Genomic DNA, 13,519 nt, shown 5'->3' with positions numbered 1-13,519 from the left:
ACTCTGGTTCCTATTCCTTGTATGCCTGCCTTGCAGAGGAGAGAGACATTGGGGGAAGGGGAAGGAAAGGGGAGGGGAGGGAGAGGAGAGGAGAGGGGGAGGGGAGGGGAGAAAGAGGGAGGGGGAGGGGAGGGAGGGGAGAGGGGAGGGGAGAAAGAGGGAGGGGGAGGGGAGGGGAGGGGAGAAAGAGGGAGGGGGAGGGGAGGGAGGGGAGAGGGGAGGGGAGAAAGAGGGAGGGGGAGGGGAGGGGAGGGGAGAAAGAGGGAGGGGGAGGGGAGGGGAGGGGAGGGGAGAAAGAGGGAGGGGGAGGGGAGGGGAGGGGAGAAAGAGGGAGGGGGAGGGGAGGGGAGGGGAGGAGAGGGGAGGGGAGGAGAGGAGAGGGGAGGAGAGGGGAGGGGAGGAGAGGGGAGGGGAGGAGAGGGGAGGAGAGGGGAGGGGAGGAGAGGAGAGGGGAGGGGAGGAGAGGAGAGGGGAGGGGAGGAGAGGGGAGGAGAGGGGAGGAGAGGAGAGGGGAGGAGAGGAGAGGGGAGGGGAGGAGAGGGGAGGAGAGGAGAGGGGAGGGGAGGAGAGGGGAGGAGAGGGGAGGGGAGGAGAGGGGAGGGGAGGAGAGGGGAGGGGAGGAGAGGAGAGGGAGGAGAGGAGAGGGGAGGAGAGGGGAGGAGAGGGGAGGAGAGGAGAGGGAGGAGAGGGGAGGGGAGGGGAGGAGAGGAGAGGGGAGGAGAGGGGAGGGGAGGAGAGGGGAGGAGAGGGGAGGGGAGGAGAGGGGAGGAGAGGGGAGGGGAGGAGAGGGGAGGAGAGGGGAGGGGAGGAGAGGAGAGGGGAGGGGAGGGAGGGGAGAGGAGAGGGGGAGGGGAAAAGGAAGGGGAGAGGGGAGGGGGAGAGGGAGGAGAATGCCATGTTGTGTGCGGAGATCATAAGGCAGCTTGCAGGAGCCATCCTCTCCTTCCACCGTGTGGGAGTTGGGAATTGAACTCAGATCGTCAGCTCCTTTACCTCAGTCCTAGAAGGAGGCTCTTCTACCTGCTGAGCCATCTTGCCGGCCATGGATGTAACGACTCTTGAGCTTTTTCTTGTCTCTGCCTCTGCTTCCCAGCGTAGAACCATTCCCGAGCTATTTCCGGTGTACGTGCACTGAGGTGCTGAACTCGTTATGCCTCTGCACCGCTTTCAGCCGTATTCTCAAACTGAAAATATTTCAGTTCAATAACGAATAATTGTTCTATCTCTAAACTAAGAGCTTGCTGTTTTCCTCAGGCCCCGCAGGCCCTGCTGTCAGGGTTAATTTGAGGGATAGGTTTGGAGGACTGCCGGGATTTCAGCCCGGGCTTCAGCCTGGGTGGACGGGGACGCACAGCAGCCCACCAGGAGGACGGCTCCGCCCTCGAGACTCATTCTGACCTCCCTTCCTCCTCCAGTTGAGCCCAAGGTGTCTGTGTACCCGGCAAAGACACAGCCCCTGGACCACCACAACCTCCTGGTCTGCTCTGTGAGTGGCTTCTACCCTGGCCGCTTTGAAGTCAGATGGTTCCGGAACAACCAGGAGGAGAAGACTGGGGTGGTGTCCACGGGCCTGATCCCGGATGGAGACTGGACCTACCAGAGCCTGGTGATGCTGGAGACGGTTCCTCAGAGTGGGGAGGTTTACACTTGCCAGGTGGAGCATCCCAGCCTGAGCAGCCCTGTCACAGTGGAGTGGAGTGAGTGGGAAGTTCCTGACCCTGCGAATCCCCGCCCACCAGGGAGGGGGCGTGGCTCACCCCTGCCAGTCAGCTTTCTCTGACACTGTGAATCCCCGCCCACCATGGAGGGGGCGTGGCTTAATCCACAGTGAAAGATGAATAGAATTTCTTTACCTAATTCAACATCTACATGCACTGTACTGGCTGATTAAGAAGGACGCTGTGTGGAAATGTTCCCAAACAGAAAGTCATTGAAAAAGAAAATACTTAGGTAGATTGAGTGAAGGTCCTGGGCACCCTCTACCAGATGTGTCAATGAAGACAGATGTGACGTTATAGCGCAGGGCACGAGCTAGGTTCTCCGGCAAGAACTGGGCCAAAGCGTACCTCTAAGTTTCCGGCCATAGGCCCAGAAAGGAACTGCCCTCCTCCAGGGCAGCAGCTATTAAGAATGACGAGGCTTGGCTGGCCATCTATCGGTGGTCAGCCTCAGCGACTTCAGTGCTCTAGGGTGTAGAGGACCCAGTAGAAAGCATGTCCTCCGGGCACACATGCAGAGCTACAGATAAGGTTGCACCAAGGTACGTGTGGGTCCCAGGTGGCTGCCCCAGTTCATGTCAGGAGAAGGTGCTCCCCACACCTGAAAATGTTCAATATGCAAATAAGTCCAGTTGGGGGACCCGAGAGTCCAGGTGGCTGCTGCTACAGATGGCTCTGTCATGAGACAAAACAGAGCCAGTAGCAGGACAAAGGGTCACGCTGGCTCTGGGTCACCGCGTACTTGGCTCCTTGTGGGTCTTGCTCGGTTCTGCATCTGTGTGTGGCTGATACTCAGGAGGCAGTATCTCACAAAACGCCTGCGCGTGCCACAGTTGGCTTCTTGGTCGGATAGGCTCCGTCACTGTTGGCTGTAGAGACGGACACAGTGCTCAAGGATAGCGAACTGATGGCCAACACGCGTGGCGTGGGTCGCCAGCCAGCCAGCCACCAGCTGCCGCCTGCTGCGCTAACAGCCGTAACGCCACTGGTTTCATCCAGAGCGATAAGGCTACAGCCGCTTTGTTAACGCTGAAATACCTTCCCAGGACTGCCCAGTTCCAGATCCCCCAGGGCTCTGCGCGACAGGGTCCCGAGCAGGGGTGTTGAATTTGAGGCAAAACTTCCGGCTTTCCCTCCTCAGGGGTGCAAACTACATCTTCGTGGAGTAAGATGCTGAGCGGAGCCGTGTTCTTTGCGCTGGGTCTGTTCGTCTTCGCAGCAGGGCTGTCCGTCTACCTAAGGAGAGGTAAGGAGCCTGGTGGTGGCTGAGATTCCATCGCGTCTCAGCGGGGAGAACAATGGCTTTGCTAAGGTTAATTATCAGGGAGTTGGCAGAAACGGTGATGCAAACTCCAAGCAGCTGCTGAAGGCGACAGCCTGTGGCGGCTAGAGAGAAGCCAGAGCAGCAGCGCCTTTCAGATAAGATAAAGAACGGGCTGAGAAATGTATAGGAGAAGGAAGAGCCGCTGGCAGTGCCGGGGTCTGGCCAGCAGTTTGGGCGGAGCCTCGTTCCCGCCCTCACTGAAGCAGCACTGACTCGGGCGTGAGAAATTCCGCTCTGCTCACTGCCGTGCTGTCAGGAGAGGCCTTGGGTGGTCAGAGAAGCCCCTACAGAGTTAGGTCTGGACACACACACTGAGCCCTGTGCTCTGCAGGACTCCTGAGCTGACAGAACTTTCCCAGGACATGACTCTTCCTGGCTCCATGCTCCCTGATGGCTGCTCAGACCCTGTCCTGTCCTGCTCCCTTGTCGATCCTGCTGTTTGTCTGTGAGGCTGTCCTGTGACAGGATTCCTTATCACATGTCCCACAAACAATGTTTTGAGGACAAGTTACAGAAAACAGAAAGCAATGGTTACGTCCCCACGTAAGCATGGCTCTCCTTTAGTCACATGTGAGGTGACACATGTGCTGAGTTCAGGAGTTCTCTCTGTGTGTGTAAGTGAAACAGCATGCTCTACACTGTAGCCCTGGCTGCCCTGTACACCCTGCTGGCCTCGAACCCACAGAGATCCACCTGCCTCTGTCTCCGGAGTGCTGGGATTAAAGCGTGTGCCTCCACGCCCAGCTGGCTTAAACTTTTTTTTTTATTAAGTGTCAGTTTCCCTCAGATTTGGAGAGTTAGTTTCAGAAGTAAATCTGAGAAGCGAGCCCTTGGCTCAGAAGTTTATTTCAGTGTTGTGACTGCTGTGGGGAATTTACACGTCACCACAGAGGACTCCTCTTATTTTAGGACAAATTCGAGGTCTCCGTTGTGCGTATCTTAAGCTTTATTGTGTATTATTTACATAAATTCGATTTTCTGGTAGGAATTTGATAAGCTGAGAGTGATTGTCAGTTGTGTTTAACACAAGTCGGCAGCTTCACTCCCCCACCCCCACCCCCCGCCGCAGTAATTTCCTTATGTGATAAAAACCTCACAGTTTACATGTGGAGTTTAAATACAGCTTAATGATTCCCCAGGTGGCTGAATGGAGATCAGGAACAGATACAAACCAGCAAGTGAAAAACATGAATAAGAAGACTCGCTCTGGCTTCTCAGAGCAGTTTCCTATTTGCAGAGCGGTTTGGAGCGAATGTCTTGGATGTGTTCAGTCTCACCATCGCCCAGTCTGCTCCCCCATGGGCCTTGCAGCCCCCCGAGTCTGCTCCCCCATGGGCCTCGCCATGTTCATTTTCCCCAGTGATGTTTTACAGTGTTCCAGACCAGCGTCTTCCTATGTGTTGTTAGTGCTGCCCGGACAGTCGGCGTTTGGGGCTCCGATACACATAAAACTGAAATGACATGTGCGTGTGTGTGCAGACGCGAAGTTTTCTTCATCACCAGCCTGCAGAAGATATCTGGCATTTTAAAATACTATTGTTCAAAGTATCATCTTCCTGACTTTGTTTTCATTTGTTTCTGGCACAATTTTATTTATAGTGACTTTATACCCTTCATTATTAAATTTCTTATTAATACTATGCATTTGTCTGGTTTTTTTTTCTTCCTAAGTGCCTGGTAAGGTCCAGAGGAGATGATAGCAACGATGTGTTCTTTGTTGCTGATTTTGCCACTTTCCCCCTGCGCAGTCCCATTGTGCTCTAGGCACCAAGTGGGAACGTTCTGAGTTTTCTGACCCTGACGAGAGAAGCAGGACGGCTGCTTTTATTACAGATTTCCTAAGAAGTCAGCTCTCTCAAAAAAAGAAAAAGAGAGGGGGGGGGGAGAAACAGTTTAAAGAGCAAGTGCTAAATTCTACCACAATTCATTTATGAATCTATCTGGGTTGTCAAATGTTTTATTTTGTTTTCTTTCTGTCTCTCAATTAATGTAAATTGCATGAGCTGATTCTCAAGTGTTGAAACACTCTGGCCTTTCTAAGTAAGTTTTAATAATATCGCTGGATTTAAGTCTCTGGTGTTCTCTGGGCGGCTCAGTGCCTGCACCCCCCACATCCGCTCTCTCTGCTCTCTGGACTGAGGGTGTAAGACGTTTATGTTTCTGCCCTGGCTTAATTGTGAACAAATAAACTCCATCTTCCACCAGTTGCTTTTCAGAGTGTTTGTCACAATAACAGAAATGGAACCCAGTGGACCAGACCAGGCAGCAGAGCCCTGGGGCTGAGACCTGCTCACCTACTTTTGCGGCCAGACTCACCACTTCACCCCAGCCCGGCCCTCAGCGTCTCCTGGCCGCGTCCTGCAGTGGGGCCACTGACCAGCGTCTGCACGTGCGGATCTCCTCAGCTTGCTCTCAGCTCTCCCCACAGCTGCCCGCCTAGGTCTTTCTCACTGTTATCCAAGGCCAGGCCCTCGGATTTGAGACTTGTTCTCCTGAAGATATGGATAAAGGCCATCTCAGCAGCCAAAGGCTGACTCTCAATCGCTCCTTTTTAAAAATGTATCTGGGGAGTTCACACATGAGTATATCACATCATTTTCACACTTCCCTCCCCTCCAGTTTCTCCCATCATCCCCCAACCAGCTTCTCACACTTCTAGAATTCATGACTTACACACACACTCACATACACCAACATTCACACACTCACACACTCACATACACTAGCATTCACACACTCACATACACTAGCATTCACACACTCACACACTCACATACACTCGCACATACATATGCTCACACTCATACACACACTCACACACTCACATACACTAACATTCACACACTCACACACTCACATACACTAACATTCACACACTCACACACTCACATACACTAACATTCACACACTCACATACACTTGCACATACATATGCTCACACTCATACACACACTCACACACATTTGCACACACACACACTCATATACACTACTCCTGTTAATGTTTTCCATCTCTGCATGCTGAATCTCTTAAAACATCCTTTAGGAGGGGAAAGGTCACATTCCCCTCAGGCCCCCCTTCCAGCTCCCCCCACAGACCCCCCCACAACCCTGAGTCGGCTGTACAGCAGTCCCGCTCTGTGGTCTACCAGATGGACATGTCTTCACGCAACAGCAGGTGCTTAAAGCCCTCGCGAGCCTGGGTTTCTGATCCACCCCAGAGCCTGTGAAAGGTCCTCGGCATTCAGACATGGAGGAAGCACACATGTTCCTCAGGCCCCCTCCTCTCCACCAAGAACTGGCTCAGACACGGAAACCACTTCACAACCCATCCAAGAAGTTTATTATTTGTATAAAAACACAGAGTTTAGGGAAATGACAAGCCTTAAGTGGACAGAAGATGCCCCCATGCTCAGAAAGTTCCACATCGGAGGAAGAACTCTGTGACGGTTGTCACAGGGGAATTGCACGGTGACTAAAAATGATGGGAAAAAGAAAACAGATACAGGAGACAGAACCCCAGATAGACGCTGGACCAGAGAACCCGCTGCCATCCTTGAGGCTTAAGGCTGGAGGTGGCAGAAGATGCGATCTCCACTGAAGCGAGCAACTGAGAGAGGCGTGGCCCCAGGCGCTGTCACACCGAGTTTCTTCGTTGAGCTTTTACTGAAGACATCACCTGTGGTGGGACACACAGTCACCAGGAGTTCAGGATAAGTTTTGAGAGTGCCTCGGTTTCCCTCCTGGACCCTCCTGGTCATTTGACACTGGAGAAGTCCATAAATGTTGATCCCAGCATGAACTGAAAACCCTATTTTGCCTCGCCTCTTCCTGGACCCCTTTAGAAGCCTCTCTCAGGCGAAAGCATCAGGAGACTTCCGGTTGGTGCTGTGGGCCCACGAGCCTAACTCCTAAGGCTTCAGCCTCGGGAGCCTTGGCTGCCGCCTTGGGACAAGCCGGGGCCTGAGACTAACTTCCCCAAGTCGCAAGGACGCAGCTGAGGAAAACTTCCAACACCCAAAATGTGGCCCAGGAACACCCGTAGAATGGACCGCCGACCCTGAAGGTTTGGGGTACCGTCTGGTGCCAAGGCTTGCTTAAGAGGCACAGCTTTCCCCACCCCTTTCTCTTAAAGGCACCACAGCCCCTCCTCCTGCCTCCTTCAGGCAGACAGCCACGCCTCCGTCCGGCTCTGACCGCGCCCGACCCACCTCTGGGCGGCTCACAGGGCTCCTTGGCGCCGGTCTGCAGCGTTGTTGCGTTTTCTCATGCCCTTGATGATGAGGACGACGCCGGCGACGATGCCCACGAGACCCACGAACAACCCAAGAGCACACATCACGTTCTCTTTAGTTTCTGGGAGGGGGGTTTGCTCTTCAAATTCTGGGGGGGGGGCGGAATAAAGCAGAGGGGAAGTCAGTTTCTGTGGTAGGGATAGCATTATAAGAAAGACAGCCGGGGCTGGAGAGGTTGCTCAGTGGTTAGAGCACTGGCTGCTTTTGCAGAGGACCTGGGTTTAATCCCCAGCGCCCACGTCACAACTGTCCATAGCTCCAGTGGCAGGGTTTCTGACGCCCTTTTCCAGTCTACATGGGCACTAGGCATTTGCACCGTGCACACGGACATGCGCAGGCAACACACATACACACATACACACTCAGACACATGTATGCTTTTTTTTTCAAAAGTGGAGGACCCTGGTTGTGAGAGAACAGAGGTGTATAAATCTCGATCAGTGTCAAACACTGTGACCTCTGTTAGTTTGTGGTGCTGGGAACTGAACTTGAGGCCCCAGGCGTGTGAGGCAGATGCTCTACCACAGAGCTGTGTTCCCACCCGTATGCTGTGAGCGCTCAGGGTCCAGACTCCAGCATCGCAGCAGGACGCCTTACCCCAGTGCTTGAGCAGAGGTTCCTCCAGGCCCCAGTGGTCCACCTTGCAGTCGTAGTAATCTTCCGTGGAGGGCAGGAAGGTGAGATAGTGGAATTTGCGGAAGAGGTGGTCATTCCTCGGGAGGAACACAGTCTCTGACAGGCCTTCGGTGACAGGCTGTCCGTTCCGAAGCCAGGTGACGTTGACCGCGGGAGGAGAGAACTTGTCGATGAAGCAGATGAGGATGTTGGGCTCCCCCAGGCTCACTGGGCTTCTGGAGAGCACGGTCACCTCTGGGGGCACTGTGGGTGACATGGCATGAATTAGCTCCCATCCCCTCAGCGTGTTCCTCTCCTGCCATGCAGGCCTGTGGTACAGCTCTGCCTCACGACTCTAAAGCTGTGCCCGAGGAGCTGTCATGCTATCCAATTCCCAGATCTGACGTTTTGGAGCCACTGTTGAGGTCTGGGATTCCCAGCTACCCACCCACTCCCACCCCTACCCCACCCTAGTTCCTAAGGTCCCCTGTGTAGACTTGGGGCTATGACATCATGAATGATTGGGGAGAAATAAAGCCAAGACTCGAACAACAGAAGAAAAAAAAAGCGCAGACTCCCCCAAATCCTGGGGCCTCTGGCCTAAGAATTGGGTTTGCTGTGCCGAACAAGCTTAGGTCTCAGAAGGGAAAGCCATAGCACCCTGAGACGATTTGCATCCTTTTTAAAGCTGTGAGTTCCCGCATCTGGGAGGACAGGCGAGTACCGTTGGGGTTTGCAGTGTTGTTGGAACGCTGTCTCATGATTTTCAGGTTAGCTTTGTCCACAGCTATATTGGCCAATGCACCCTGAGCCTCAAAGCTGGCGAACTGCCCAAATTCTTCCAGTCTCCAGATGGTCTGTGACTTTTCAAGGTCCACATGGAAAATCTCGTCACCGTCAAAGTCAAACATAAACTCTCCTTTCTCGTCCGGGGACAGATAGAACTCTGCCTGGATGATGGTGTGTTCCTCTGAAACGAAAGGAAAGGAAATTAGGGAGGGAAACGGAAGAGGGGGAGGATGAAGAACCCACCTGCGTTTGGGCGGGCGGTGATGGCCGACCACTGGGGTAAAGAGAATAGCGTAGGAGGGGGAGGGGTCAGGGAGGGGACGCGGTCTGCGTGATGGACATCCGGACATCCCTACTGAGCAAAGGAGGGAGATGAGAAAGAAGGGAACCCTCAGCATAGCCATCTTTGTTAACGCACCAAGTCAAATTAGGGTATGGTGTCACTCACTGGAGCATGACCCGCCCACCAGTGGCCACACCCAACACACATACCAAAAGAAAACTAACTCTCAGCAGGCATCAACTGTCAACAGTCCAGGGTCAGGAGCCCATCCTCGTCCTCAGCTAGAGTCAGGATCTCCCCTCCCCCCCCCCTCAGCCAGGGTCAGGAGCCCGTCCTCGTCCTCAGCTAGAGTCAGGATCTCCCCCTCCCCCCTCCCCCCTCCCCCATCCCTCAGCCAGGGTCAGGAGCCCCACCCACCCCCGCCCCCCCATCCCTCAGGCAAGGCTCCTCAGCTAGGATGAGGACCACCAGAGTCCTGCCCCCCCCACCCCCCGTCAGTGCTGCGTTGTTTTACCTGGCCTGTGACAGCCTTGTGCAGTAAGCACAGCCCCTGACGTTCATTATGTGTGCACCACCAGGTCGCGTGTGGAAGGCAGACCCTCACGGCAGCCCTGCCCATCCTCTGCCTCTCACATTAGTCCCGCCCTGACTTCTGCAATGTTGCTTGACCTTGGCGGAGAGGCCGAGTTTTGAGTGGGTATTTAGTGACTTCACGGCTTTAGAAATCTAGAGGCCCTTGCTTGGTGCATCAGTCTCTGCAGGGTCTCCTGGGTCTAGGTTGGTTGGCTCCGTTGGTCTCCTTGTGGAGCTCCTGTCCCCTCCAGGTCTTTCTGTCCCCAAACTCTTCCATAAGACTCCCTGCCCTCCACCCCAAAGTTTGCCTGTGAGTCTTGGCGTCTGCTAAGGAGCATGCCCGGGAGGACATAGACCCTCGGCTCAGATGTGGCCCATAGGCAGCACAGACTCCTTGTGGGTCCCATAATATCGGGAGCAGGGGCTGCCTCTGACATGGACTCTGGCTCCCACACGTTGATCACTTCCCTCTGGCAGAGCTGCCTTGCCAGGCCACAGAGGAAGAGGATGCAGGCAGCCCAAGGGTCAGATGATAGGGGAGGAGGGCTCCCCCTTTCTGAGGACTGTGGGAGGGGCTGGAGGGAGGAGGATAAGATGGGGGGGCTACAGTCAGGATGTAAAGTGAATAAATTTTTAAAAATTTTAAAGAAAGAAAAATAAATTTAAAAAATTTTAAAAATTAAAAAAAGAAAAATAAAATAAAATGGAATTAAAAAAAAAAAGAAATAAAGAAATCTAGAGGTTGTGGCTAGCAGAGCGGCCATGCATAAGAAGCCCCTGCGCTCCTGTTGTACAGAGGCAGGCGTTAAGTCGCTTAGGTCAGCACACAGCAGCTTCTCCATTTCCTGACACTGTATTCTCTGAAGCGAGGGGCGCTGTTTGAAAGGATGGATGAGGAGCCTGGAACCAAGTACAGTCGTGACACCCGACATCTTTCCCTACCCTGTGATCACAGTCTACCTCACCGGTGAGTTTCCAGTCACCGCTCTGCTGTGAGTCCCACTCTGCTAGGGTCGGTCTGAGACAAGAGCTTTCCCAGCACCTCATCAGGCCCCTAACAACACTGCTGACGTTTTGTGGTCAGAACCTGCTTTCACCAGGAAGGAAGGAAAGAAGGAAGGAGGGAAGGAGGGAAGGAAGGAAGGAAGGAGGGAAGGAGGGAAGGAGGGAAGGAAGGAAGGAAGGAAGGAGGGAAGGAAGGAGGGAAGGAAGGACCTGACCCTCAGAGACAGAAGTGGAGCCTGAGGTGCCCAGACTGAGACCGGGACCTTGCGATGCTACAGAGCACGAAACGCATTCCAAGGCTCCCTCTGTGAGAAGGGGCGTCCCTGAGGTGACCTGGAAACTTTATGTAGCCAGTGCTTAGACTGTGGCTGCGCCTGCGGGACATTGTTAGTCTGTTATGATTGACAAGGAGAATAAGCAACGTGCAGGGGGTGAGGAGACCGTTGCTTCTCTGGAAAGCTGCTTTCCCAGAGCCGCACAGTCGGGCCTCCGCTGAGACCGCGGTCCTCGGCAGCGCCTCGGTTCCTCTTGCCCAACTAAGCCTGACTCGGTTTACTTTGGAAGGAAGAATTTCCTCCCCCCCCCCACCCCACACACACTATAACTGCTTTACGACCTCCACACTTAGGCTTACACAGTGCCTTACTTTTCAGTCCACTCACTGTTTTCTCTTTGCCCACCGTTCGTTTTGCCCAAAGCCTGGTGCAGTCCAGTGTCCCTGGCTCTGCTTTTATCACTTCTTACCTTTGATAGCCCGTGCCCTCTGGGAGCTCATCAGGACAGCCGCGAAGAAAAATCTTAACACCAGGACTCCTGCTGTGGCCATTTTCTTCCTGGGCGTTTGGTGGGCTCAGAAGAGATCGGCAGACTGAGGCAGAAGTAACAAACGCTGGGTGAGGTTAAAATCTAAGGGGCTTGAGTTGTAGCCAATCAGAAAAATGCTTCAGGCTGACACATCTGTTGCTAAGGGAAGGATTCTTGCAAATAGGTCCCATACAACTGACTACACTACTTAATACCAAATATCCCACTTAACATTTCAAGAAATAATTTCCTTCAAGAAGATATTTCCCCATTTGTTCAAAAAACAAAGTATTTAAACAAACTGAACAACAATAACAACAAAACAATTCAAGAGTTATGGGATGTTGGTCAAATACCTTTACCCCAATCTAATTTCCGTCTGAAACATGCTAGTGAAGGTAGAATAAATAAAAAAAATCGCTGATGTGAAAATGTGTATTGTGCCTGCTTGTGATGGCTGGAAAGACTTCCTTTTTTTGTTTTGTTTTGTTTTTTTCGAGGAAGGGTTCCTCTGTGTAGCCTTGGCTGTCCTGGACTCACTTTGTAGACCAGGCTGGCCTGGAACTCACAGCGATCCGCCTGCCTCTGCCACCGACTGCTGGGGTTAAAGGCGTGCGCCACCACGCCCGGTGGGGAAGACTGCTTTTATGGGACATGGAGTCAGGGTCAACTCGACCCAAGATTCCAGGACCACTGGCTTCCTTTGCTTTCTGAGGACCCTGGGAAACTGAGTCCCAAGGACCCACAGACTAGAGAGAGGTGGACGCTAGGTCTGGAAAGCCGGCAGCGACCTCTGTAAGCAACGGACTCACGGACTGTACAGGGTCCGTCCTCCTGTTTCCGTCATGGCCTGGAGAGGACACTAGGCAGGCTGTGACCTGAGGGTGAAGCCTCGGTTGAGTGTGGAGGTCACCGCCAAGGAATAACGTGGACACAGCTGACTCCGCCGGGAACAGCAAAGCAGTGTCTACAGCAGGGCCTTTACCTCCCTGCAGCCGGGGTTAGCAGGCTGTGTTACACGGATTACGGTGTGGAGCCAAAGGTTTATTTTTGAGATTCTCCCTAGAGACTCTTAAAAGTTAGGAGATTTCGCACCTCCTGTTTCTAAAAAACATTGTCTAACACGCAGGAAAAAAAAATTTAGCTATTCACAGAAGGGACTAAACACCCAGTGAGAAGCCATGGAGCAGTGAGGACGCCCGTCTGGAGCTGAGTTAGCTGTTTGATGTCAATCAGATAAAGACTGGGTCTCCACACGGTGTGAGGCCCTCTCTGGCCGTACAGAGACCCTCACAGACCAGGAGGCTGGCCATCCTGTGGACTGCTGATGGCGCCAGGGGCTTGGACGTCTGACATTAACCCCGGGTCACTAGCCACGAGAGTGATGCTACAGCTCCATGCTGCAGGCTGACCTCCTTTTTCAGAGCCAAATGCAGCTAACTCAATCTTTTAGCATCTATCTTTTGCTAGCGTCTGTAATGCCATGTTCTTGTGCGTGGTAAGTTTAGAGTACTTCCAAATACGCGGTGCTACTCAGCAACTTGTGACGCTACCTAGTTCCCGACCGCTGATTGGTTCTCCTCGTGACGCTGCCTAGTTCCTGTCCGCTGATTGGTTCTGCTTCAGAGACAGACTCTTGGTTCCCCTTTTCTGCGGTGGGGAGGGGGCGAGAGGGGGGACAGTCTCTATTTGGACACCATCCGTGGTTTCCCGTTCTCCCAAAGTCTAGCTTCCTGCGTGACTGAGGGGATTTCTGAAGCCACCTAAAGGATGTTTTCTTGGTGACTAAATTAAATTGCGATGAACCTCCGTCGTGGTTCCTTCAGGAGAAGTGTACCTTTAGGGCTGGCAGGGCATTGGTCAGGGTGGACCTTTAACTTAAAGTGCTCAGAAGCCTCTGGGAAGTCCCACTGATGTCACAGTTCCGACAGAGCCGGAAGGACGCGAAGGAACTTCTGCTAGGAATATCACCCGTGTCGCTCACGTCCAAGCCTGTGACAGCTTGCCCACCGCATGACACAGGCACGTCGTCCTCTCTGCCACCAAAGCCACAAAGTCTGAGCCCACACTCAAAAATGTGCGTTCAAGAAGCCGCGGGGTGGGAGTACTGGGCC

The 13,519-nt window shown here is 53.4% G+C and overlaps 2 protein-coding genes across 2 annotated transcripts in view; one reads left to right on the top strand and one right to left on the bottom strand.

The window, feature by feature from the left end:
• Positions 1-13,519, top strand: part of LOC311582051 (H-2 class II histocompatibility antigen, E-D beta chain-like) — a 185,637-nt gene that overhangs the window by 13,383 nt on the left and 158,735 nt on the right. The window contains exons 3-4 of the mRNA XM_084754749.1: positions 1,416-1,697; positions 2,860-2,964. Of these exons, the coding sequence (XP_084610875.1) occupies positions 1,416-1,697; positions 2,860-2,964 (387 nt within the window). The remainder of the gene's footprint in view (positions 1-1,415; positions 1,698-2,859; positions 2,965-13,519) is intronic.
• On the bottom strand, positions 6,358-11,493 carry LOC311582048 (H-2 class II histocompatibility antigen, E-K alpha chain). The gene is made up of 5 exons (XM_084754746.1): positions 11,346-11,493; positions 8,676-8,921; positions 7,934-8,215; positions 7,253-7,424; positions 6,358-6,720 (listed from the first exon to the last, which is right to left on the bottom strand). The coding sequence occupies exons 1-4, from the start codon at positions 11,425-11,427 to the stop codon at positions 7,264-7,266; spliced, it is 771 nt and encodes a 256-aa protein (XP_084610872.1). The 5' UTR covers positions 11,428-11,493; the 3' UTR covers positions 6,358-6,720; positions 7,253-7,263.

The sequence above is a fragment of the Acomys minous genome (genome assembly GCF_964271855.1).
Source record: "Acomys minous genome assembly, chromosome: 13".
Lineage (NCBI taxonomy): Eukaryota > Metazoa > Chordata > Mammalia > Rodentia > Muridae > Acomys > Acomys minous.
This window is presented reverse-complemented; position numbering and strand designations above follow the sequence as displayed.

Excerpts from the sequence above, each read along its gene's own strand:
- LOC311582048 (XM_084754746.1), bottom strand. The coding sequence starts at position 11,427 with ATGGCCACAGCAGGAGTCCTGGTGTTAAGATTTTTCTTCGCGGCTGTC. Across the intron at positions 8,922-11,345 it reads GAGGGCACGGGCTATCAAAG|AGGAACACACCATCATCCAG; the intron begins GTAAGAAGTGAT and ends CTTTCGTTTCAG. Across the intron at positions 8,216-8,675 it reads CAACACTGCAAACCCCAACG|TGCCCCCAGAGGTGACCGTG; the intron begins GTACTCGCCTGT and ends TGTCACCCACAG.